The 25,592-nt window shown below is 42.6% G+C and overlaps 1 protein-coding gene across 2 annotated transcripts in view; it reads left to right on the top strand.

The window, feature by feature from the left end:
• LOC135918970 (transmembrane channel-like protein 7) overlaps nt 1-25,592 on the top strand; it is an 81,673-nt gene that overhangs the window by 5,687 nt on the left and 50,394 nt on the right. For both annotated transcript variants that reach the window (XM_065452689.2, XM_065452688.1), the window contains exons 2-4: nt 11,493-11,707; nt 12,516-12,656; nt 13,130-13,233. In XM_065452689.2, coding sequence (XP_065308761.1) covers nt 11,699-11,707; nt 12,516-12,656; nt 13,130-13,233 — 254 coding nt within the window. In that variant the 5' untranslated portion in view covers nt 11,493-11,698. The remainder of the gene's footprint in view (nt 1-11,492; nt 11,708-12,515; nt 12,657-13,129; nt 13,234-25,592) is intronic.

Raw genomic sequence — 25,592 nt, 5'->3', positions numbered from 1 at the left:
GGAAGGGAAAGGGCTTCCCCACTGTGTGCCACTGATCCTTCCGTGAAGCCTCCATTTAGTTGGCACCGCACAGAGGGCAACGAGAGGCCGACAATGTAGGATACTTGCTTCTGGTACTCTATTCTGGTTGGCTGATGTCACCTGAAGCTTTTGCTGCATTGCACTGATTGCCCGGCTAGGGTGAGACAGTGCCTGTGGTGAGGGTAGTGAAGGTGGCTGCTTAGTTGTTCATCAAACACCTGTAACTTTGCCATTATGGCATCATTATAGAAAATTATAAGGGTGTGCGAATAGTTTAAACTTTTGAATAACGAATTGAATAGTGTCCTATTTGATTCGGTCTTTGAATCGAATAGGCACTATTCGCAAATGTGAATATTTTTGAATACTTCTTGAATAATTGAAATTGCCTATTAAACATAAAATCGGAGCAAAAACAGCGGTAAACTTCCACCTTTGCGGGCATAGTACAAACATAAAACATGAGAACTTGTGCAGTACAGCAGGCTATGTCGCTTATTTAGCTGGACGTGCAGGCTATACAGCAATCATTCACACTTGCTGATGCATCCTGTGCCTGGGAAGAAACTACTTGTCTGATGCTCCATTTGTGCTTTTAATAAACGGCACTTCATAATATAGTATGCAATGACAGAAACTTCCTAACATTAAGAATACAAGGATGTGAACATCATTTCATATTAATTGTGATATCATCATCATCATCATCATCAGCATATGTTGTGTCCACTGCAGGACGAAGGCCTCTCCCTGTGATCTCCAATTACCCCTGTCCTGCGCCAACCGATTCCAACTAGCGCCCGTGAATTTGCAGAATTTCGTCACTCCCCCTAGTCTTCTGTGGTCCTTGATGGCATTTCCCTCCTCTTGGTACCCATTCTGTAACCCTAATGGTCCAACGGTTATCTAACCGGCGCGTTACATGACCTGCCCACCTCCATCTTTTTCTCTTGATGTCAATTAGAATATCGTCTATATCCATTTGCTCTCTGATCCAAACCGCTCTCTTTCTGTTTCTCAACGTTATGCCTAGCAATCTTTGTTCCATCGCTCTTTGCGCGGTCCTTAACTTGTTCTCAAGCCTCTTTGCCAGCCTCCAAATTTCTGCCCCACATGTCAGCGCTGCTAAAATGCACTGATTGTACATCTTCCTTTTCAATGATAAGGGTAAGCTTCCAGTAGGGAGCTGACAATGTCTGCCGTATGCGCTCCAACCCATTTTTATTCTTCTGTAAATTTCCTTCTCATTGTCAGGGTTCCTTGTGATTAATTGACCTAGGTAAACATACATACTCCTTCACAGACTCTAGAGGCTGACTGGTGATTTTGAACTCGTGTTCCCTTGCCTGGCTGCTCATCATTATCTTTGTCTTCTGCGTATTAATCTTCAACCCCACTCTTACACTCTCTCTTAAGGTCCTCAGTCATTTGTTGAAATTTGTTTGCATTGTTGCTGAATAGAACAATGTCATCGGCAAACCGAAGTTTGCTGAAATATTTGCCATTGATGCTCCCTCCTAATCCTTCCCAGTTTAATAGCTTGAGTACTTCTTCCAAGCACGCACTGAATAGCATTGGAGATTGTCTCCTTGTCTGGCCCCTATCTTTATAGATAGCTTCCTGCTTTTCTTGTGTAGAATTAAAGTAGCTGTGGAATCTTTGCAGATATATTAAGATATATACATAAGCGTTCTGTACTCTTTGATTATGTAATGCCTCTATGACTGCTGGTATATATACTGAATCAAATGCCTTTTCGTAATCGATGAAATACATATAGAGAGGCTTATTGTACTCTGCGGATTTCTCGATAACCTGATTATCGACATGGATGTGATCCATCGTAGAGTGTCCCTTCCTGAAGCCAGCCTGTTCCCTTGGTTGACTAAAGTCCAGTGTTGCCGTTATTATATTGGAGGTTATTTTGGTAAATATCTTATATAATACTGGGAGTAGCTAATGGGCCTATAATTTTAGCGTCTCCCTTTTTGTAGATTAGTATAATATTTGTATTGTTCCAGTTTTCTGGGACCCTTGCAGTTGATTGACACTTCGTGTAAAGAGCCAACACTTTTCTAAGCATTGTCTCCTCCATCTTTGATTAAATCGACTGTTATTCCATCTTCTCCTGTTGCTCTTCCTCGTTTCATTTCTTGCAAGGCCCTTCTGACCCCATCTCTAGTTATAAGAGAAGTTTCTGTATCCTGTTCATTACTGTTTCTAATTGAGGTATCCTGACTCCTCTGGGTACTGTGCAGGTCAGTATAGAATTCTTCCAATGCTTTTACTATATTTTCGAGATTGCTGATGATATTACCGTGCTTATCTTTCAGTGCATACTTCTTGGTTTGTCCTATGCCAAGTTTCTTTCTCACTGATTTCAGGCTGCGCCCATTTTTTATGGCTTCCTCAGTATTTCTCACGTTATAGTTTCGAATATCTCTTATTTTTGCCTTGTTGATCAGTTTTGACAGTTCTGCGAATTCTATTTTACCTCTTGAGTTGGACACGCATTTTTGTCGTTTCTTTATAAGGTCCTCTGTTATTTGGGAGAGCTTGCCTACTGGCTGTCTTGGTGCCTTGCCTCCCATTTCAATTGCTGCCTCTGAAGCCAACCTAGTTACAGTTTCATTCACTAGCTCTATGTCATCATCATAGCTCTATGTCATCATCATAGCTTTGTTCTAAGGCTACATATTTGTTTGCAAGTACCAGCCTGAATTTGTCTGCTTTTACCCTTACTGCCTCTAGTTTGACCTGTTTCTTCTTGACCAATTTTGCTCTTTCTCTCTTCAAATTGAGGTGAATCCTAGCCCTCACTAACCAATGATCACTGCACTTTACCCTACCTGTATCACTTCTACATCCTGGGCTATGCGAGGATCAGCAGAAAGTATGAAGTCAACTTCATTTCTTGTTTCACCATTAGGGCTTTTCCAGGTCCAATTTCTGTTGCTACGCTTCCTGAAAAAGGTGTTCGTTATTCGAAGCTTATTGCTTTCTGCGAATTCTACCAGCATCTCTCCTCTAGTGTTCCTAGAATCGACGCCGTAGTTGCCCATTGCTTGTTCACTAGCCTGCTTTTTTCCCACCTTTGCATTGAAGTCGCCCATTACTACAGTATATTGAGTTTGCACTTTTCTCATCGCTAATTAAACATATTCATAAAACTGATTTACTTCCTCATCATCATGACTGGATGTTGGAGCGTAGGCTTTTACTACCTTTAGTCTATACCTCTTATTAAGTTTGATTACGACTACAGCTACCCTCTCATTAATGCTGTAGAATTCATCAATATTGCCCGCTATGTCCTTATGGATTAGGAATACTACCCCGTATTGCTTCTTATCTAAGAGACCTCTATGGCAGAGGACATGTCCGTTATTCAGCAATGTATAAGCCTTACCAGTTCTTCTAATCTCACTAAGGCCGATGATATCCCATACAATGTCGATGTCCTTATGGATTAGAAATCCTAACCCGCATTGCTTCTTATCTAAGAGACCGCTATAGCAGAGGACATGTCCGTTATTCAGCAGTGTATAAGCCTCACCAGTTCTTGCAATCTCACTAAGGCCGATGATATCCCAAACAATGAATGTTCATTATTCGAAAACTATTTGAAAGCTATTCGATTCATTTCGCTTCTGGCATTATTCGATTTGTATTCGATTCGGTCTCAAGAATCATTATTCGCACATCCCTAGAAAATTCCTTTGGCATAATTATTATTGTAGAAGGGTACACAGCTACTATTATGTAAGAAATTTTCAAGTGGTTTAGGGGCTCTCTAAACATCATCATTGCAAAATAATGGGGGCAGTGCAGAGATCACACGATGTCGATTGTGTGTCTAAAATATTACACTGATGTATGATTCAACAACAGCACAAAATTTTATGCCTTTGTCTTCAAAGTAGGCAGTTTCCTCACTAGCAGATTTCACAATTTTCCCTTTTCACATCTCGGGTCCCTCCTGCAGTGCACAAATAAAATATCCAGCAGCAATGTTTGAACAACTCAGTGTTCCTGATAAAATGCAGAGAGTGCAGAACACTATTGGAAATTGTGCCATGTTGCAAAAAAGCGGGAGAGAAGAAAAAAGTGAGGCCAGGCTTGTGATGCAAACATCGTGTGGACCCTCGGCATCAATCCAGGAGAAGGGATGCTGTTCGTGGATGCTGGCAGTTGCGTAGCCACCAAGGGTGGTACCTTCATTTAACACAAAATAATATGTGCATCAGTCTTCGACACGTCTACAATTGAGAAGCATTTTTTCATATTCATTGCTGAAACTTCATTAAGTCCTGCTTTACCCGCCTTGGTTGTTAGGTGGCTACGGTGTTTGGCTCCGAAGCACTCAGTCATAGGATCAAATCCCGGCCATGGCGGCCACATTTCGATGGAGGAGAAATGCGAAAACACCTGTGTTCTTAGATTTAGGTGCACGGTAAAGAAGCCCAGGTGGTCTAAATTTCTGGAGTCCCCCATTACGGCTTGCGTCATAATCATGATAGTGGTTTTGGCACGTAAGACCCCATAATCTAATCAAAGTCTGGCTTTGGGCAGGCTATCCAAAGAATCTGCCTCCATTCCTGCCCAGGTGCAACAGCTCATGCCTTTGAATTTCCCTTTTTGGACATTTTAATTCCTACAAGTTGGCCTACATATTCCTGGTATCAGTATGAAGAAAATCGTGCCTCAAGCTAGAACTCTACCAATCACCCTGGGCCACACCATCAAGGAATACTGCTTATATTTGACTCATATCTTCATTGATAATTGTGTTGCTTAGAGATCATTGTGTGGTTTGTACATATTGTCTACTGGTCAGCACTTTCCTTACCATCTTGAACTGTTAATGTCAAGATATCAGCTGAACGTTATGTATGAAAGACACCATTCTTTACATTCTTTAGCAAACACCAGCATGATGAATCATCTTCACATACTCAAAAGTGACTGTGCAGAACATGTGTAGTATTAACAAGGTTCATAACCATCATCCATGAGGCATTGGTTACATAAGTGTATAGCCACTGCCACTGGCTACTTTTGCTGCCCACACTGTCATATCTTGGTAGATTACTGGACACTGCAGCATATGCGGAAATGAAAAAGCTAATCTAGTTGCCTGCAGAGGTCTATATTTAATAAATTTGAGGGGAATATATTTCATGAATTCTCTATGTATTGGCAATTCGGAGAGGAATTGCCTGTGGAGTCTGCCGATTCATCAGCATCACTTTCTTCACTTGATTGATCCCACTTTAAATTCAAGATTTCAGCATTTCATTTTTATTTCATTTATTGAAGCCTTAAAGGCCCGGAGGCATTACATAAGGCGGGGGCAAACAAAGTGTGAGGAACTCTTCATCATGCTAAGGAGGGAAAAGAGGAAGAAAAGATAGACGAATACAAAAGCAAACAACGCTTAGGAGGGAACTGAGCAAGCGGTACTATCATCAAAATCACTGTAAAGAAACCATAAAATACAACAAAATACATACTACATAAATACTATTAAAAACATACTATGCGTGAGAACGAATCACTATAAATTATTTACTTAAAAGGGGTCAAGTAGCAAATGTATTTGTGACCAACCATTCTAGAGGTAGTGGATTGTTAGTTTCTCACAGAATGTCGTGGGGTCGGCGGAAGAGACAATACAATCTGGCAGAGCGTTCCACAGCGCTATTGCATTTGGAAAAAAAGAATCCTTCATCGAAGACGTACGGCACTGAATGTGCGTGATTGGATAGCTGTGGTTGAGGTGGGGAGAGATTCTAGGCGGGGGTTGTAGTCGAAGGTGTCTGGTTATTTGGTGATAGTAGAAAGAGTGAATCATGCAGAGACGCGATATGATGTGACATGATTGGAGACTGGGAAGATCGAGTGTGTGTTTTAGTTCAGTCATGCTGGTTTTACTTGAGTAGTTTGACATGATAAAGCGTGCAGCACAATTCTGAATGGCTTCTAATTCGTAGGTGAGATATGCTTGCGAAAGGTGCCAGATAGATGATGCGTACTCCAGTTTCGGCCGAACGTATGTCTGATATGCAAGTTTTTTTATAGCGGGCGATGCAGATTTCAGATTGCGACGCAAGAAACCAAGTGTGCGCGAGGCGTTTGCGCATATTGTTTCAATGTGAGTAACCCATGATAATGATGATGTCAAGTGAACACCTAGATACTTATAGCAGTCTGTTTGTGGTTGTAGTTGAGCTTATGTGGTATGCGTAATTTGTAATGCTGTGCTTACGTGAAAAGGACATACATTGGCACTTATTAAGGTTAAGAGGCAGGAACCATTTTTCACACCATGAAACGATAGTGTCTATGTCTTCTTGTAGGTCAATTGAATCACCAGGGTTATGGATGGTGTTGTAGATGACGCTGTCATCAGCAAAAAGACGAAGTCTAGTTTTTGTGTTACATGGCAGGTCATTGATATAGATTAAAAATAACAGCGGGGATAAGCCTGCTCCCTGAGGGACACCAAATGTAACATCAGAAAGGTGTGAGTCGTGAGAGTTAGCGGATGTGTATTGTACGCGTCCTTTCAAGAAACGTTCGATCCAAGTAATCAGTGATGGGGGGATTCCAAGAGTAGATAGTTTGCCAAGTAGGTGATTGTGGGGGACGTGGTCGAAGGCCTTCGAAAAGTCTAAGAAGATGGCGTCAATTTGTAGGTGATCGTCCATGTGTTGTAAGATTTCATCGGTGAATTCAGAGAGCTGAGTTTCGCAGGATAATAGTTTTTTAAAACCATGCTGATATGAATAGAAGAAGTTAATTGATTCAAGGTAGTGTATTAGATTGGTTGCTATGATATGCTCCAGCAGTTTAGAGGGGATACTGGTTAGAGAAATTGGACGATAGTTACATGCTTTTGTTTTATGTCCAGATTTATGGACGGGAATGATTTGAGCCTTTTTTCCAATCGTGGGGAACTTCACCAGTACTGATTGATTGCTGGAAAAGTAAGCTATTGCGCTTGACAGGGAACTGGTGTTTTTAAGTAATTTACTGCTGATTTGACCACAACCAGCCGAGGAGGATAATTTTAGAGCCTGTATTAGCCCAGCTATTCCATCAGCGTTAATCTGGATATCGGGCATTGTGGTCAGCGAGTGGCATGGTAATTCGTCAGAACTGAAGTTTATAGCAGGAGAAAATACTGATGTGAAGAAATTGTTAAGGGCTGTAGCACATTTTTTAGTTTCAATTAGTACGTTGTCGTCGTCTGATAGTTGCAGCTGAGTTTGGCGCTTAGGCGGGGAGATAATCTGAAAGAATTTATGAGGGTTGGACTGAAGGATTGATAAGAGGTCAGTTGAGAAAAATTTGTTTTTGGAAGCTTTCAATTCCTTGATGTATTTTTTGACGCTTAGTGCGTACCTATCCCAAGCTCTGTGGTTATTTGTTAAGTTTGCTTTCCGATAATGGCGTTTTTTCTTATTAAGTAGACGTTTTAGGTGTTGCATAAACCACTGGTTATTTTTGTCGGTATATATGAGGATAGTAGGGATATATATGTTTTTCAAGTTTAGCATAGTGTTTTTATATAATTCCCAATTGGCGTTGACCGAGCGAGCAGAGTATGACTGTCGAAAATCTTCGTAGAAGAGTGCAAGTTCGCGGTTAAATGCGTCGAAACTAGCTTTCTTGTAATCAGTGATTAATTTTTGCGTGGGGACTTTCTTTTTTAATGGCAATGAAATGCCAATATGAAGTACGTTGTGGTTGCTAAAGCCAGGGAGCGAAGTCAAATTTTTTATGTTTTCCGGGCTAGATGTTAAGAGATCCAGGGTGTTGTCGCCCCTAGTTGGGCATGTTATGGCTTGGTGGAGGTTAAAGTCTATTGTTAATTCAAGAAACTGTTTGGGTTCACTACAGGGTGTTCTGTTGGGTACTGAAAGTAGTGGCCAATTGATGCTGGGATGATTGAAGTCTCCAAAAATGAAGATAGGTGTAGCGGGCATATCTTTTTTTATTTGTTCTAAAGAGAGGTGTAAGAAATTGCAAAATGAGGGGTTACTATCTGGTGGACGGTAACAGATTCCAAACACTATTTTCCAATTGTACTGTGCAGGCTTACCCATGTTAGTTCGATGTTGTCGTCGTGATTTATCAGGGATGATGGTAAGCTGTCTAAGGGCGATTAGTACACCTCCTCCTCGCCTATCATGCCGATCACATCGATAAACTGTAAAGTTAGGGAAGGATGGAAAAACTTCGTGGTCGCCGACGTCCTTATTTAACCACGTTTCCGTTAGTAAAATCATATCGGCTGTGGTGTCATCTATGAGGCTTTCGAGTTCGTCACGTTTTGGAATTATACTGCGGATGTTAGTGAAAACCACGCTAATGTTAATGAATGAATCAGGGAGGTTTTTGAATGAAGCAGGCACGGAATTTCTTGTTTGTCCCTGGGGCTGGTCAGATAAGGTATCAGTTGGAGCTGGCATTTGATTGCTGTTAGGTGTTGTAGTATGTTCAATGACTCTATCGGATGTAGTGTCATAAAAATAGCATCTGCTGCCTACATGCAGCTTGTCCAGGCTGAGCTTCTTGTCAGGCTGAGCTATCTTGTCAGCTTAAAATTCAATAACTAGCTTCATCAGAATGCCACATTCCCATTTTGGAGGGACCGCCAATACTTGTCATAACTGTGGTGGTTAGGAACCATGGAACAAATTTGTTGGAATGACCAGTTAACACAAATAAAAGGACTTGTTTATTTTTTTAGGAATGGCTCTGATACCCACGAACCACTACAGATGGGAAGCATACAAACCTCTGCCTTCTTCTTCAAAGCAGCGTCGAACTTTGTATATCTTTTTCTCATTAAGACATTGGCCTAATTGATAAGCTTTAGCACATCAACTATGAAACTAGCAATTACCTATATCCCACATGTACATGCCACAATGAAATATTTTCTCACCCCCCTCTGTGTCCCCCCTTTTTCTACACCTCCTAGGGTCTTTCAGTCCGTAATATCCTTCCCTAGGAAGAGTAGCATTTAGACAGCTACATGCTCATAGAACTGTCTGCATTCCATTGAAGATCTCTCTCTCTCTCCAAAATTGAATTATTTGAATATCAATGTAGTTAACTGAAGGCTTCCTTACAGTCATGAAGGGCAAAAACTTGTTAATATGTTTAAAGCATGTTTTGAAGGTGCTTAAGACTACCATCAACAGTTTTTTTTTACTCTAGTTTGGGCTGGCTTGTGTGACACTGCTGTACAAACTGAGTTGTCATGGCACTGCTGCCATGGAGCTTTCGAAAATGACACATGAGCCATTGTTGTGTCAAGACGAGCCAGAGAGAAGTGTACCCTGTTGTAGGAGAAAGGCATAGTTCCATGTGGTAGAATGAGCAGAAAACAATTTTCTTTTTTTGTTTTCGATTGCTCACTTGCATGTTGAATTACTTTTTTAAGCTACATTGTGTTGTCGCTTGCTGTGGCTCAACATGCTTTGTTGGCCCGTTTTGAAAGCTTTTGTTCCTTAAAAGTTCAGCCAGATGCTATTGAAGGTTTCTCTATATAGGTTTGCTTTGCTGCACAGGTCAGTAGAACGCTAATCAAGCACATTCTTGCATTTAGCTATACCTTCCTCTGAACGTTTTCCCAGTTAAAATGACCAGAACAGTAGTTAGTCCTTGCTTTACATCATGGCTGCACCTAAGCAGTAGATTCCTCTAAAGCCAGGATTATTGGTAAGCCACAATCTGGTGTCCAATGAAAATACAGTTTATTCAGTATCAATGAGTAAAACTCTTGTGATCACCATTCTGGCCAATTTTACAGCCAAAGTGTACTTTTTCAAGCAGCTCAAACAATGCAGTAATTTACCTTTGAATTTTTAAATCGATTTATAGTTTATCTTTCATTGTGTGCCCACTTTTAAATATTTATGACCTCTCTTTAGGGTACAAATAATTTTGACACTTACGCATGTCTAATGTGAAACTGCTACATTTTACCTTATTAGAGTGGAATTCTTTGTGAAATGTGTAATTTTACAAATTGGAGAGTAATGTATTTGTTTGTTACTCGCACATGTTTTAATAAACAAATATTTCAGAAAGGTGAACAAGTAAATTGCGTGTTCGTGTCATCACATAAACGCAGTGTTCAGCAATACAGAGCTAGCACACAGAAATGCAGATGAATAAATGTGCATCTCTCCGATACCCATTGTGATGTCACAATATTTTGCAGCCAGCTGTTTAATTGGAAATATGTTATACATAGTTGGCTCTGACAGAATCTCTCAGTACGGTTAATGTGTTTGCCTATCAAGTTTGTGGTTTGGGATTTTAAGCTCCATAATTATGCTGTATTGCATGGGAGAAGCTGATTAATGGCTTTGGTTGGAAGGAGAAACACATTTTGGCCATATTGAAGTTAAGCTTTATCAGGTGTGACTAACCTGAAACACCCAATGTGCCATGCCTAGTAATCCCAGCAGAAATATTATTCAGCTTGTGTGCCCTCTTCACTCAAATAGCTGCCTGCATGAAAAACTGAAGACAGTTTGATGATATATAGGTGGCTGTTACAAGGCAGAGGCAGCAGTACAACATATGCAAAACAGAGTGAATAATACACACAGTTGGTTTACTGTGTAACGCATGGCTTACTATGTAAAGACACCTGCATAAGGGCAAGTTTATATGCACTGTAAATTTGCATTGAATGCAACTGTAGTTTGACAAAGGTCCAAAGTGTAGAGCAAAAGGAGTGTACACCTATCATTCACATTTTCTGAGTATATACACAGTACTGTAATTGGCATGTACATTGACAGTGACCTGTAAGACAACTACACATATAAATTTTTCGATAAGTTGCTAAAAATGACATTGTAATATGAAGGCATGAATGCAACATGATAAAAATAAGAAGCCTATAAAGAAGAGAGGAGATATCATATGCTTGTTCATATCATATCATATGCATATGCTTACAGTAGACTGCTGGTATAGAGTTTCAGTCAAAACATTAATATCTTTATTTACACTAATTGTAGTTTGTGCAGAAGCATAGTTTATTTTTCAGTGCATGTCTGAAAGGTGGTTCTTGCATCTCGTGCTTATGGTGTTGGTGATATGTTGTTGTGGTTAACATAAGCACTGGCACGAACAAACAGTTGCAGAAATGAAGGGTGCAACCATAGGAAAAGTGCCAGTACTGATGATCTTATTCAACGAGAGATGATGCCTACATGGCACATGCCCAGTTGGAACAGGCAAGAGTGCAGAGACGATGGACATGTGTCAGTCTTGTATCAAGCAGTAATCAAGTAGTGTTGTCCTCACCTGCATTGGTATTGCACAGGCATTGTTTTGGTGGTACTGTGGTCTGTTGTTTTCATATTGTTTTCTCCTTCCAGTCTCTTTAGCCAGGTAGTGTAAGGTTGCTCATGTATCTCTTGTGCTTTGCCTTGCAGACACCGAGCGGGAGGAGGAGCGGGTGCGACTCTGGCAATACACTCTTGGGCGGCGGTGCAGCAGGACTGACCTTGGCGAGCTTTGCAACACCCTATCGCACTGGAGTGGTCACCGTGACTGGGCACGGGCAGTTTGCACGTTGCTGCCATCACGGCGCCGAAGCACTGCCTACTCTGAGCGGTTCGCTGCTGCAACATTGCCAGCCATGTCAAGGGTGTGTGTTGCTTCTTTAATGGTGGTGGGGAGCTTAATTTTGAACCTGGTAAATGGATGGGTATTGTGCATAGAGCACCCAAACACAATCTTCTAAACCAAATACTGTTGCATGGCGCATCGCAGGGAGCCCATAGATTTGAACCAAATTTCTTCTGCTGTCAGCTCTGATCCTATTGGTAACCACCTCTTGACATCACCACTGGTGTCATGACATTTACAGCTTTGTTGTTACAGTAGAACCTTGCTACTACAAAGCTGCATCTGACACAAAAATACCTTTGTCATATCCAACATTCGTTATAGGCATATATTCGTTACAAGCTGGTAAGAAACATTCTTGATTTATTTCATTAAATCTAGTAATTTGCTACGCCCATTTTCGTTATATCAAGGTTTGACCGTAGTTGCAAGAAACTTCTCAGGAGTGGCATTGCCAGAGTAGACTTAACGCATGCAACCGTTTTGTTGAGAGTGCATGCTTGTATCTTCCACTAGTTTATTCCAAGTTGAAGTATTGAGGTGCACAATACGAATTCACCAGCACCATTGTGTTCAGTAAAAGAGTATTTGATGCCTGCAGAAAAACTTTATTTTCTTGATGACTACTCTTTCATTGCATGGCTGATAGAGCCACTTATGTGTGTATTATGTAATTTTTGTGCTATTGAATGCTGTGTGCATTTTTTCTTCATTATGCTAAACCATACCTGCATATGCCACATCTCGAATTTGTAGATTTCATGTGAAAAACACGGAATCGTGTATTATGCTTTCAGGCATCTCATTTTGAAACTTGTGCTGTGCAGGCATCCATTGAAGACCCGGACACGCTGATTGTGCGGCGGCAATTGTCGTCTGCTTCACATCGACGGCGGACTGGCTCCAGCTGCTTAAATCGTGCCCTTAGCATGCGTTCTCCAGGCGGCCTTGATGCCTATGATTCAGTGGTAGGTGATCAGAGGAGATCCTTGAGTTGTGACTTCAGGTTTTTATTGACTGATGAGTACTAGCCAAGTGCCATGCGTAGCTGTAGTGATCAACAGTGACGAAACATGAGGACCCTCAGCCTGCATATTCACAGAATCCTCATGTGCAGTTGTATTGTTCATTCCTTTTTAAAATATTGTGGCAGTTGCCAAAACAAAATAAACATCCAAGCAGTATAGAGGTGAAGGAAAGGAATAACACATCTAAGAGCTTCTATTATTTTTATCTTTTTTTCTTCCTGGGTGTTGTGTCATTCCATGCGCGTTTGATTGGTTCAGCCAGTTTCAAGCTTGGCATTTTATCCTGTGAATAATAAGACGAGCCCTGTTCATCTTGCAGGGGTGTCTCAGCAGATTTAGTTAACTGCAAAGCTTGGGGCACTGTTGTTCTCCACCTCATTCATTTTTTAATGAGGAATTAATTTCTCCTCCAGTTTGACTCAGGACAGGAGGAACCACTAAGTGAGGAAGAGCAAGCGGAAATGCGAGCTGCCATTCAGAGCCTCCCTGTGCCACTGGCAATGCGTAGACTTTTTCGGTGAGTGTGGGGGACTGCAACGTCACAGTGGAGGTGCAGCGATAACAGGTAGCTACTTGTGAATGGTTAAAGGCCAACCGCAACAAAATTTTGCATTCTGTTGGCAGTGTCTTTCAGCAGAATGTGCCTTTAGTGCAGGCAACAAGAGACAGCACAAGATGATGTATTTTGTGTGATTTTCCTCACATCTTAGTGACAATGGCATCCTGTGACCATCGTTGAACACAGCCGCCTAGGGTATGCCAGGTGCGTGTAAAGAAAGATGCCATGGCACTTGACTTGTCATCTAAGTGCATCTATGCGATTGCCCGAATGTCACAAGCCTCAGTATGGCAGGTCATGTGTTCCTGATCTCTGCAGTTGATCTCGAATATTTTGGCAGACCATGACGAAGTGATTGGACAAATGACAGCAGTAAACTACAGCAAGCAAATGTTGGTTAACAAGCTTTTTGTGTGGCTGGTTGTAAAAAATGAAAAAAAAAAAATTCTTGAAACTAGTTTTCTAGGCTGCCCAATTACTTGGGAATTCTTGTTGTCCCATGCATGTCTGAAAGGTCAGCATGCGTCTGACAACTGCATTGTGTACCATGCTGTTTCCTAACAAGTATGGAGCTGTGTGTGTGTGGATTTTTCTAATGTTCAGTGAGTGACAGTTCATTTTAAGGTGAGGCTTACTTTGCCTGACCCCTCTAGGTTTGGCTTGACTGCTGCTGCCACTGGATCGGTCAGTTAATATCGCTGCAAATATATTTGTGGATTTATATATGAAGTTTATATGTGTGTCAAATGGAAGCTCCAGCAATGGGCTTATATATGTCTTGTATGTTGACTGACAAAGCAGTACTGGTGACCCACCTTTGTTGTGCATAATATATATAAAAAAATCCTTACATAAAACCAGTACATACAATTTTGGCTCATAGGTGTGTCCAAAGCTCACAGACCTTTTAATGCAATAGCACATTATATGCAGTGGCTTCTTTGATTTATTTGATTTTCATAGATTTAGCCATTGGTTTTATGTGCCACTGTGACACAAAAAGCATAAAATCCTTAAATGTAGCTAGACATGTTTCATACTTCTTTGTGCATGCACTAGCTGCCATCACTGCTCTTCCCTTGACATGTGTCGCCTTCGTCCTTGCGACATCGCTGCTGAGGTGTCTCACCCTGTGCATGTGCCTGATTAGAGTTTGCTTTTTGATGCAGCTTGTCAATGGTGTAATGCATGTGTAAAAAATTGCATGATGTTAATGTTCCAACTTTTGCGGTGCTTGAATGTAAACATTGCATAAGATTACACATTGCATGGAATGAAAGCAAACACCATTCATGCATCACCACTTGTTGTATAGCATTTAATTACCCTGAAGGGCATACTTTGCCACAAATTAAGACACACAAAAGTAAAAAACATCGACCATGCGCGGGCGGTACTTCCAACTGTGTCATCTGTGTTTCTTCCTTTTGTGTGTGTCTTAATTCGTGGCAAAGTATGTCTTTCAGCAGACACCAACTAGGCTGACAAACAGTTTTGCTGAAAAAAGTTTATGCTTGCTGCACTAAGGAAGCCTTGCTTCAGGGTGATTCCGCTAGAGATAGAACATGCATGTATGCTTGATATCTTTATTTTGTCTGCTTATTTTTATATGTTAGGTAGGCACATTAAAACTGCATGAAACCAAGAATTTATTCCCAAGAAGTCTACCTACTATGAAAAAACAAACTTGAAGGTGACGGGTGTCCTGCTACTGCTTACTGCAATATTTTCCAGCTTCACGGACAAGTTCAATGCAAACTGAAAAAGTTATGCCAAAAACCTTTTCTGTGCATTTTAGTAGGCACAGAACATAACTAACTCCATGCATTCTTAGGCTGTTCACAAAAGAAAAATAGTTGCCACCAATGAAGGAAGGTTGACCATAGTTTTTTTATTGTAGCAAAATCATTGAATGTGTTTTCTACTTTGTTTCCTGGGATGCAATGCAAGAGTGAACAAATTCGGCACTACTTGTGACTTGTGGTACTCTTATAAATTTATGTGTTCTTTGCAGTTATTACTTAAAAAGGTTTTATCGCCGTTAGCTGGCTAGCAGCAGTTCTCGCAACGGACAGCACAAGTCTGCTTGACTGATCATTGGCACACACCCACACACGTCATGACTGAATGCCTGGCACACGTGGCACTGACTTCCATTCTACTAATTTTTGCTGACAATGCTCCTTGATGGCTGCAGCAGTTGCATGAAGCAGGGCTGCAATCTTGAGATTGCCACTAAGTTTGGAGAGACCATCTCATTGCGCCGATTGAATGGCGGTGATGCTTCGAGACCTTTGGTTGTACAGGGAAGCTTGGTACTTAAAGAGTCCTCCCACACTGTCACAGACATTTTTTCCATGCCCCGTAGCGGAAAATAGCCACCTTGCGGATGGTTGGTACTTACTTTTAAAATGGTTCCCTGTACCATCACTGACGTAGGTGACGTGACAGCAGGTGGGTGCTTTTTGATCTAACATTTCACGCACTCTACCGAGGGCATAGCAGGCGTGCACTGCTTCGTAATGCGTGCCGTTGCTTATAACAGCAAAGCTGTGTGTTGTGTTTCCTGTCGTGGTGACACAGTTGAAGATAGCGATTTGTTTTTTGTGCCAGTGGTACGATTGTGTTTCATTTGAGAAAAGGACAGTCAAGCTTTCTGCAAAGTCAAAATGTAAAACTCTGGTTCCGTGCTGCTCGTACTTCTTTGCTTTGTGAACAGCCGCGGCTTGAATGTGCTCATGTACTCGTGAGGAATACATTTCGTCCCCATTTGCTGAGCGTTCCTACAAAAGCACAATAAAGGTTGGAGACAATGTCTTCTTGTTAAGTCACCGCTTTCCCAAACAGTAAATGTAACCTCGTCCTCGTTAACCATTCCCAGACTAGCCAAAGTGAGGGTTTCGCCCCATAAGTGAGGGTTTCGCCCCAGACCGCCATAAGTGAGGGTTTCACCCCTTAATATACAATCTGTAGTTGGGGAGCTGCAAAGGCACAATGCTTTTGTGCCTTCCAATGAGCTTTCCATGCCAGTTACATTCTCCAGTGTCGAGATGCAAAAGTTGGCATTAGCACAATAAACACAAACGTATACCTCTTGTTGGGGTGTGAGCAGCACCCATTTTTGGACGCAGGCTGTAAAACTTTAGCAGAGCTGTGGCAGTTTTGGGGTGAGCTGCTATGAATGTCTGGAATGTCTCATGGATAAAATGTGTCATAAACCGCTTTGAGACGTGCTCTTTCTGGCCATTCTTGATGACAGACACAACACCCTTCTTGTTTGGGCTTTGCCGAGAGTACCCAAGTTTGACCTTGAAGAAGTAGTTGAGTGCAGTTCGTACTGTAAGCAAGCTGGTTGTCGGTGAAGAACAACGTTTATTGCCGGTGGGACGCTGGCATATATGGGAAAAGGAGCGTGACGTGACAGGTCACGTTGCCGCATTGCTGGCAGCTCTGCTACATTTTCCCTTTTTTTTATAAACAATTAGTTCAATGTCTCTCATGCAATGGGTACAGACAGGGCTTGCGACGTTGCCGTGTACTTCATCGTAACTCTGGGAAAGGCAGTTCGACTTCTGGGACATCAGACTCTAGAGGAACGTGTGGTTGTGCGGCCACATCGTGTAGATGCTCTCGGGTGGTGGCAGCGGTGGGATAGCGCTACAAGGTGAGCCTCATGCGTTGCAAACGAAGGGGGCACTGATGCAGCTGCTTCTTGAAAATCAGCACCAAAGGGCAATGATCGGTTTCAACTGTTACTTTTGGCTGCCCCTAAATGTAATCGTGGAATTTTGTGCAACCATGCACAATCGCGAGCTTTTCTTTTTCAATTTTCTCATAGCGCTGTTTGTGTCTGTGAGTGACCAAGACATGCTTAAATGGTGGCAGCTGTCCCTAGTTGGCATGTTGACGCCAGCATCCCTTCTTCCACCGCCGAAGCCCTTGGACACATCAGGCAACGCTTGGCTTGGATGACAAACTTGGAAGAATGAGCTTACCTTGTTTTCTACTGCCACTCAGCTGAGCAAGCAGAGCAAAGATGTGCAGGCAGCCACATTGCTAGTAACAATTGGTGAGGAGGCTAGAAAGGCGTACAGCACGTTCAAGTTTGAAGCAGAAGACAAAAACGACGTCGACATCTTGTTACAGAAATTTGAGGATTTCTACAAGCCTGAAACGAATCTAACGTTTCAGGAATTCCGTTTCGAATCAACAAACCAAAAGGAAGGCGAGAGCTTCAGTGAATGTTTAACCGAACTGCGTATACTAGCTAAAAACTGCGAATTTGGAGTGCTAGAAGATAGCATGCTGTGCAGCTGTATTATTCTGGGCATTCGAGACAATAATTTGCAGCAAAAGTTGATCGCTGAAAACCCTGCGTATCAAAAGACTGTCGATATCTGTTGTGCCCATGAGCAAGGGAAAGAGCAGTTTCACGAGATAAGCAAAGCAGCCGCAACTGCTCAGGAAACGAGAGTTCATGCAATAGCAAGTAACAGAAACGTCTGCAGTAAATGCGGCTACCAGATACATCACAGCGGAATATGCCCTGCGAATGGGAAGACTTGCAAAAAGTGCGGCAGGCAGAACCATTTTGCCCAAGTATGCAAGATGCCGCCACCATCATGAGACGCAGTTCAAAGATGCAGAGATTTGCGTGAGCTCTGTCTAGAAGCAGATGAGGACTATTTCTTGGAAACTTTTAACGGTGCGTACCATAACAACAGACAACTGGAATGTGCCGGTTCATATTGAAGGCACACGAATGACATGCAAATTAGACACTGGTGCAAACTGCTGCGTTATCTTGAAACGAGACATTGAGACACTACCAGATAAGCCAACAGAATCCTGCCGGGTCGCGCTTGCAGCATCTTTTGGACACAAAACTGCATCGCTTGAAAAAGTACGGCTGTTACTTTCAGCGAACAACAAATCTCGCGAAGAAACATTTTTCGTTGTAGAGCAGAACGTGCCAGTAACACTGAGTGGCTCAGCGGCTAAACGTTTGGGGTTCATCAGCCGCTAGCAGAGCATTGAATACGAACCTATTTACCCCCAGCACAGCCTTTTGCAGAAGTCCTCAAAGGGCTCGGCCAGCTAAGGGACTTTGCGTACAAAATAATGCTCAAGCCCTGTACCGCGGGTATCCTCGTGTCAGCTAGAAGAGTCGTTGTGGCCTTTCAAGTCAAGGTGAAGGCGGAACTGCAGCACATGGAAGACCAAGGAGTGATAACAAAGGTAACAGAACCTACGAAACGGTCCAGTCCCATGATCACAGTAGTGAAAAAGGACAAAGTGCGCATTTGCCTGGATTCAACAGAGCTAAACATGCCACTGTTAAGGCACATCCAAACTAGCGACAAAAACGCGTGCGACACGCTGCGCGCGGGGAGTGGTGTTGTCGCGCGCGGCAAGATTCACGAAAAGCGGCAGCAACGCACAGCAAACGCGCGAATGGGTGCGAGACCCATTTTTTCGCGGCAGCCGCAAAACGAAGCACCAATAAGAAGCGAGCCGCTTTACAAGCCGCGCTGTTGTAGCGCCACCTGTCGCATAAGCAAAGAATCATAATGTATGGGCTCTGAGATTGAACAGTGACACGCACACTGTAAAATCTCAAAGGCCATTTCCAGTCAAGGGAGCTGTTTTCGTTAAGCCTTGCCACACCGCCACCGAGACGTCGACAAAGAAGTCACCTCGCAATGGAGGCGTTCTTGTAAACTGTTTGCGGATATGCATGCCTCTGTGATAAATCGAACGTCGGACAAGGAGCTGCGGGCCAACCGCTGGCATATTATTGGACAGCAGTTTGGCATGACAGGTGAGTAATTGGTGAAGGCGGGGAAGCAGAGTGTGCGCCTGGCCCTCAGTGTCCCTGTACCGCACTCAAAACTTTCTTGCCCGCTTTCTGGCACGTTGGCATCGCACAAGAACAAATAGGTATTATAGTGTTCACAGTCACCAGTAGCTCCTCATCTGTATCCGACATGCCTGAGTGTGGCCGGCAGTGGTGCAAAAAAACACAGACACTTCCGATGGAACACGAAATGGGCAGAACGGAGAGCGCGTTGTCACGAGAAGTATGGGATGGAACGAGACGACGCGGGACTCCACGGGCCGTTGCCGCGTGCCGCAATTCACGACTGTGGGCTTGCCCGCACGCGTCTGCTGTGCGGGCGCTTGCAGCATGCGGCGTGTCGCGCATGATTTTGTTGCTAGTGTGGGCATACCTTTACACGAGGACTATCCAATGCCAACAATAGAGGACATAGTTCTGCGACTTTCCGAGGCAGTTTTCTTTTTAAACTTTAGATGCGGCATCTGGATTTTGGAAGATTAAACTGCATGAGTCAAGCTCAAAACTCTGCACTATGAGCACGCCGTATGGTCGCTATCGGTTTCTTCGAATTCTGTTTGGCATCGTCTCGGCCCCAAGATTTTCCAAGCAGCAATGCACCGCCTGTTAGAAGGCTTACCGTGTGTAGCGGTAGTCATAGACAACCTACTGCTCTGGGGAAAGACTAAAGAAGAGCACGATTACCACTTGAAACTCTTGGTGAGACACTGTAAAGAACACAATCTTAGACTGAACCTCAAGAAATGCGCATTCTTGCAGCCCCATGTGCGTTACCTGGGCCACATATTCAGTGCAGAGGGCCTGCGAGTAGACCCGCAATGAGTGCAAGACATACAGTCGAACCCGGGTATATTGAACCCTGATATAACAAATTATTGTGTATAACAAACAGCTGTAAAGTCCCCCTGAAGAATTTTGTATCGAATTTCTAATTTTATATATTGAATTATTGATATATCAAACTATTTCGCAATACCTTTCGAGCTCGATATAGCCGGGTTCCACTGTACTACAAATGCCAGCGCCCAAGAACAGTAAGGAGCTGCAAGTGTTTCTTGGTATGATTAATTTCGTACAGCAATTCATTCCAAGATGTATGACATTACTGCCCCGCTGCGAACCTTACTGTGCAAGGACATTGCATGGGTATGGACCGAACAGCAGGAAAAAAGTTTCGAAAAGTTGCGGCAGTCCTTGGCGCAAGCACTTATGCTATCCCACCGCTGCCACCATGTAAGCAAGCCGGTTGTCGGTGAAGAACGATGTTTATTGCCAGTGGGATGCTGGCATATATGAGAACAGGAACGTGACATCACGTTGTCGCGACATCAGGTCACGATGTCGCATTGCTGGCAGCTCTGCTACCGTTGAAGCCGCCATCTGATGGGTTTAAAACTGACACATTGGTCTTCTTGTTTGTGCTCTGCTGGGAGCACCCAAGTTTGACCTCGGAGAAGTTGCGCTCGTATATCCGATGGGCTTAAAACTGACATGACGCCCTTCTTGTTTGGGCTCTGCCAAGAGCACCCAAGTTTGACCTCGGGGAAGTAGTCAAGTGCAGCTTGTACATCCGATGGGTTTAAAACTGACACAACACCCTTCTTGTTTGTGCTGTACTGAGAACACCTAAGTTTGACCTCGAAGAAGTAGTGTTTGACCTCGGAGAAGTAGTCAAGCACAGCTTGTACATCCGATGGGTTTAAATTTGACCTTATGTATGGATAAAATCTGACCACATGTCATGCTTCTCATGCCAATTTCGAGCCTTTCTGAGCGTGCACATTGCGGCAGCTGGGATTGCCCCTTGAACACATTTGCTTGCAATTTCTGGTGGCACGATGATAAAGAAATGGAGGTATTCTCAGTAGGACCTTGAAGCCTTGTATGCTTGCTTCCAGCTATTTAACCAGCCAGCACATGCTCAACATTCTGTCAGTGTCAGCCCAGGTGTACCGACGCTTCCATATGCAGGGCTTCATTTTGCGCGTATCTTCGTCACCATGACGCGTTCAATCTCGGCCCATTCTCCCTTTTTGTAAGGTCATCTGCCGTGTTTGTTTATGGAAGATGGTGGCTTCAATGCTGAAACATCATAAGGGTGGACGTACCTGTTCAAGTCATTGCTTGTTTCTTCCTGAAGAAATGCCTTGTCTGCTTCATGGCAGGTCTCAGTAGATGCGGACATGGTTTCTTTGAAGCATGTAAAGCAGTGCTCTCAGACTTCGTTGGTGTCGTGATTATCCTCAGCCAGTGGCAGTAGCTTCCGCAGGTAGGCAACATACAAAACATGCATTCACTGAAAGAATTTTTTTTTTCTTAGCAATCTTCTTGTGAATGTGCAAATAATCGGCATAGAACACTCGGGATTGAGCTATGAGCAGCATGCAATGCGTGTAGTGAACAGCTAGACCAAGTAGAAATGTTCATGCCGAACAGCGCTGGAAGAAACGGAGTGTACAGGGCAGACGCTCATGATGCACCAACTGGCCCAGCAGTCTATGCTTCTGAACTCTTTCTGACGCTTTTTCTGCGCCACTGTCGTGACTGAGGCTCTAGGATGTCTGATAGTTTCGCGTTTTGTGAACAAGGCCATCTAAAGCATTACACTGTAAAAACATGCGGGCCGTGCTTGTAGACAAAGTCTGTCTGGTGCCATCAGCGACCTCTGCTGTTCTCGTGGGAAAGCACGTTAGCAAGGTGCTGACAAAACTTCATAAATTAGGCAGCTTCAGTAGCTTTTGGCTCAGTCAAACTGCACTGTACTTTTTCGGACAGCTGAAACACAGAGGTAAAGGACGAACAGAAAGGCATTGTCAGTGAATGATATGGAAAACATGTCGTAATTGGAAACGAAATAGACGGCTCGGGAAATGATAATTCTTTTTATAAAGGTTATTTAAGCACAATGTGCGCCGCACGTGATGGTGACGAAAAAGGTTCCAGTACCCATTGCACATGGGGGATGGGGAAGGGATGCTGGCAGTGAAGTAGCAGCTGTGACTCCCATAATGGCGTGCCTGTTGGGTATGGAACTGGTGAGTCAGTTATGGATTAGTCAAGTTCTGCCTTGGTGCCCTTTTCAAGTGCTTTGCTGGGTGCACCAGTTTGGTTTTTGGTCAGGTCAGCCAAAACATGCACTCACGACCTCTTGCATGCTGTTGACAAGTGAATATAATGGCCTCAGGTGCAAGTGCGATGCTCACAGAGGATATACCACGTCCGCACATAAATAATGTGACCACGAATATACCCTAGTGGGGACTTTCAGGCTTTGAGAAAAAGACGAAAATACCTATATTACGAATAGGTATAATGCTAAGTGATGTCACAGAGAAACGGAAAGTGACGCATAAAAGCAGATGGCCGCAGGGCATTGTTTGTCGTTACTGCTAACTGTTGTCGCAAAACAAAGTCAAAGGAGGAGTGCATGCACTATTATTTGTCACTGATGACGCCTTTGCAATTGTTTGCAACAACGGTGTGGTGCTCCATGCCACCAAACTTATTAGACAGGTAGCTATTCAAAAATGCCTATTCGAGCATGGCAAACCCTTTCACTCACTGTGCATCAGTGCATGACTTCGAAGACCACTCGTTTGATACACCTCCACAACAGCGCCTATTGTCTCGCTCAAGGATGCGAATAGTATGCTGTAAACACATTAATGTGTCATTAACAGTGTTGTATATTAGGAGAACAAAAAAGGTGCGAAATGTACAGTGGCAACTCTCAGCTCACACGCTCTTGCACAAGCCATAGAGGCAGCACCAGAGAAAATAAAAGGAAATGAAAAAATAAATATAAACATGCATTATAATCGTGTCGTGAACCTGAATATAACACGAGGAGTGTTCTGGGGCCAGAAATTTTGAAAACAAACTTGTGTGTTATATTCATGCAAATATGGTACACCGGTATTCAGCTGCAAACTGAGTATGTGTTAGCACTTTAGAAGGTGGCAGCATACACACATGACACAAATAAAATCTGAGAATACATTTTAGTTCAAGTTTGTTGACACCAGATAGGAGTTTTTTTCAATAGATACTGATAGACAACCAGCAAAGGCGCTGAATCCAGCACACTCAACGCCGGCTACTTTCGGACTTACGTCCCCCCATATTTTTTTTTAAATTGGCGTCGTAATGTTTTTTATTTTATTTTTGAACTTGAAGAAAAAGCAGTGCTAAAAAGACGAGGATGAAAAGAAGACAGGGACATAAAAAATTTTTTGAGAAAAGCTTGTTTATTTAATTGCTTTCTACTTATCTTGTATTTTTCTGTACGAACGCAATCTCTTGCAGGAATGTTGTGAAGGCAACATTATATATCTGACACTCTCTTCAAGTTTGCGTGAAATAGAAGGCATGCAAAGGGACCTCAAATTGACAAAACTTTTCTCATTTGGACTGCTTTCATAATTTTACAGCAGAGCTGTAATGTCTGCTCTCCCGTACATTTATCAGTAATGTCTGTGCCTCGAAGCTCCTGCATTCTCTATGAGAAGACAGGGCAAACCAGTAAGGCATGTGCTGGCACCTGGTGTAGCAAAAAGAAAGCTAAGAAACCACCCACTACATAGTTTTACACAATAATTACTAGAGGGAACTTTGGCACTACATAGTGTCTATGGGAACTGCAGCCAGCATGTGAATTACAGGAAGTACATAGATTTGCCTAAACTTCGTCCTTCTGGCTTTAAACGTCTCTTCAACTTTGTAAATTCATCATTTTTAGCAAAGTACTGTGTAATAAATAAATAAAAATTATTAAAATCATTCACCGGCAGGATGCAAACGCAGGAGCTCTAGCACAGAAGTTCAACATTGAAACCGTTACTCCATGGACGTGTGCGTCGACAAGTGGTGCAGAACGTTTTTATGAATTTCTTGCGGGCATGCCAGCATCTTGAGACGCTTGGCACATTTCAATTTGGACACCTCGACAGGTTGAGCTGCTATTAGTTGTGATTGTGCATGTTCGCAGATTATTCTACAGATGCGGAAGGAAAAAGCCCCAAAATGTGTAAACCTTTACACTCAGTGGTCACTTTGCCTTTTTTACAGCTCCGTTCGTAGCCCACATTCACAAAGTCGAATGGCTGCGGTTTTTATTTAAGTACTTTTCTTTTGTGGACACTATAAAAATGCATTGAATTTATTTATATTTAAATGTTATCAAAATGAGTAAAAAAGGTTTCATCACAACTTTTTTAGTTTGCAATAAATTCGGCGTGAGGTCGGAAAATATTGCAGTAGCAGTAGCAGGATGCCTGCGGTGCCAACTTCAAATATTTTTTTTGGCCTGCAGGGAGGGCCTTTTGGGAATAAAATTTTTGGTTCTGTGCAGTTTCAATATGCCTACAAGACGTAAAAAACCCCGACAAACTAAATATGTACATGCTCTCATGGAATTTTATTTCACGTCGATTTCAACACATGCTGGATCTACATACAAATATATATTTTTTTGTATGAGAACTTTCATGATGCATGCACGGTGGTACAGTAAAACCTAGTTAATTTGAAGTCTGCTGGACTGCAGGAAAAACTTCAAATTAAGTGGATTTTTTAGTTACCTGATAAAAAGAATACAAAATGACAAAACTGCACAACACAAGCATGTCACATTTATTTTCCATGCAGCAGGGCTACTCGAAGTAATCATTGTTGTGGTATTGCTTGGTACATTAGTTTACTGCACTAAGCTTGAAGGGATGGTATTCTTGGGCGATGACTTTCGCATAGGGGTGCGCGAATATTCGAAATTTCGAATACGAATCGAATATTTTCCTTATTCGAAGCGTATTCGATTCGAGAAATGCATATTCGTAAACTCCCGAATATTCGAGGACGGCCGTATAATGGTCGAAACGGCGAATATTCGGACAGACTGTGAATAATTTAGCAATTAATGAATTATATGCTTGCTCCACATTCTCCTAAGAACATGTTTATTCACTGAGAGCTTGACATGATCCGCTCATTATCTGTATGCTCTGCATCAAGATGGCAAGTTGGGCCAGTTGGTTGGGATTCATAGTAAGGTTCATTACAGCGCAACACAAAACAAGGACAAAAGAAGGTACAAAACGACGACACAGTGTTACAGCACTGTGATCTTAAGTGCGGTGACGAACCTTACTATGAATGTGTACGCTCTGTTCCAGTCTATCTGCGTCAGGCCCATGAGACATGATCAGACTCGATTTTTTTTTACCAAGCTTTATTCCAGGGCTCTTTCATAACAATATATGATGTACTTTCGGGCTTTGTAAGTATGCGCAATAAAATATGCATTTATAAAATGTTACCTGGACCAATGTTGTCACAGTGCATAGAGAGCCTTTACTTTCTGAACATGTTGAGCAGTCAATTTTCCTTCGCGATAATCTGTAACAAGCGCTTACCTGACAGAGCATTACCTGACATTACCTGAGTGCATTACCTATAATGAGTG

The sequence above is a fragment of the Dermacentor albipictus genome, chromosome 8 (assembly GCF_038994185.2).
Source record: "Dermacentor albipictus isolate Rhodes 1998 colony chromosome 8, USDA_Dalb.pri_finalv2, whole genome shotgun sequence".
Taxonomy (NCBI): domain Eukaryota; kingdom Metazoa; phylum Arthropoda; class Arachnida; order Ixodida; family Ixodidae; genus Dermacentor; species Dermacentor albipictus.
This window is presented reverse-complemented; position numbering and strand designations above follow the sequence as displayed.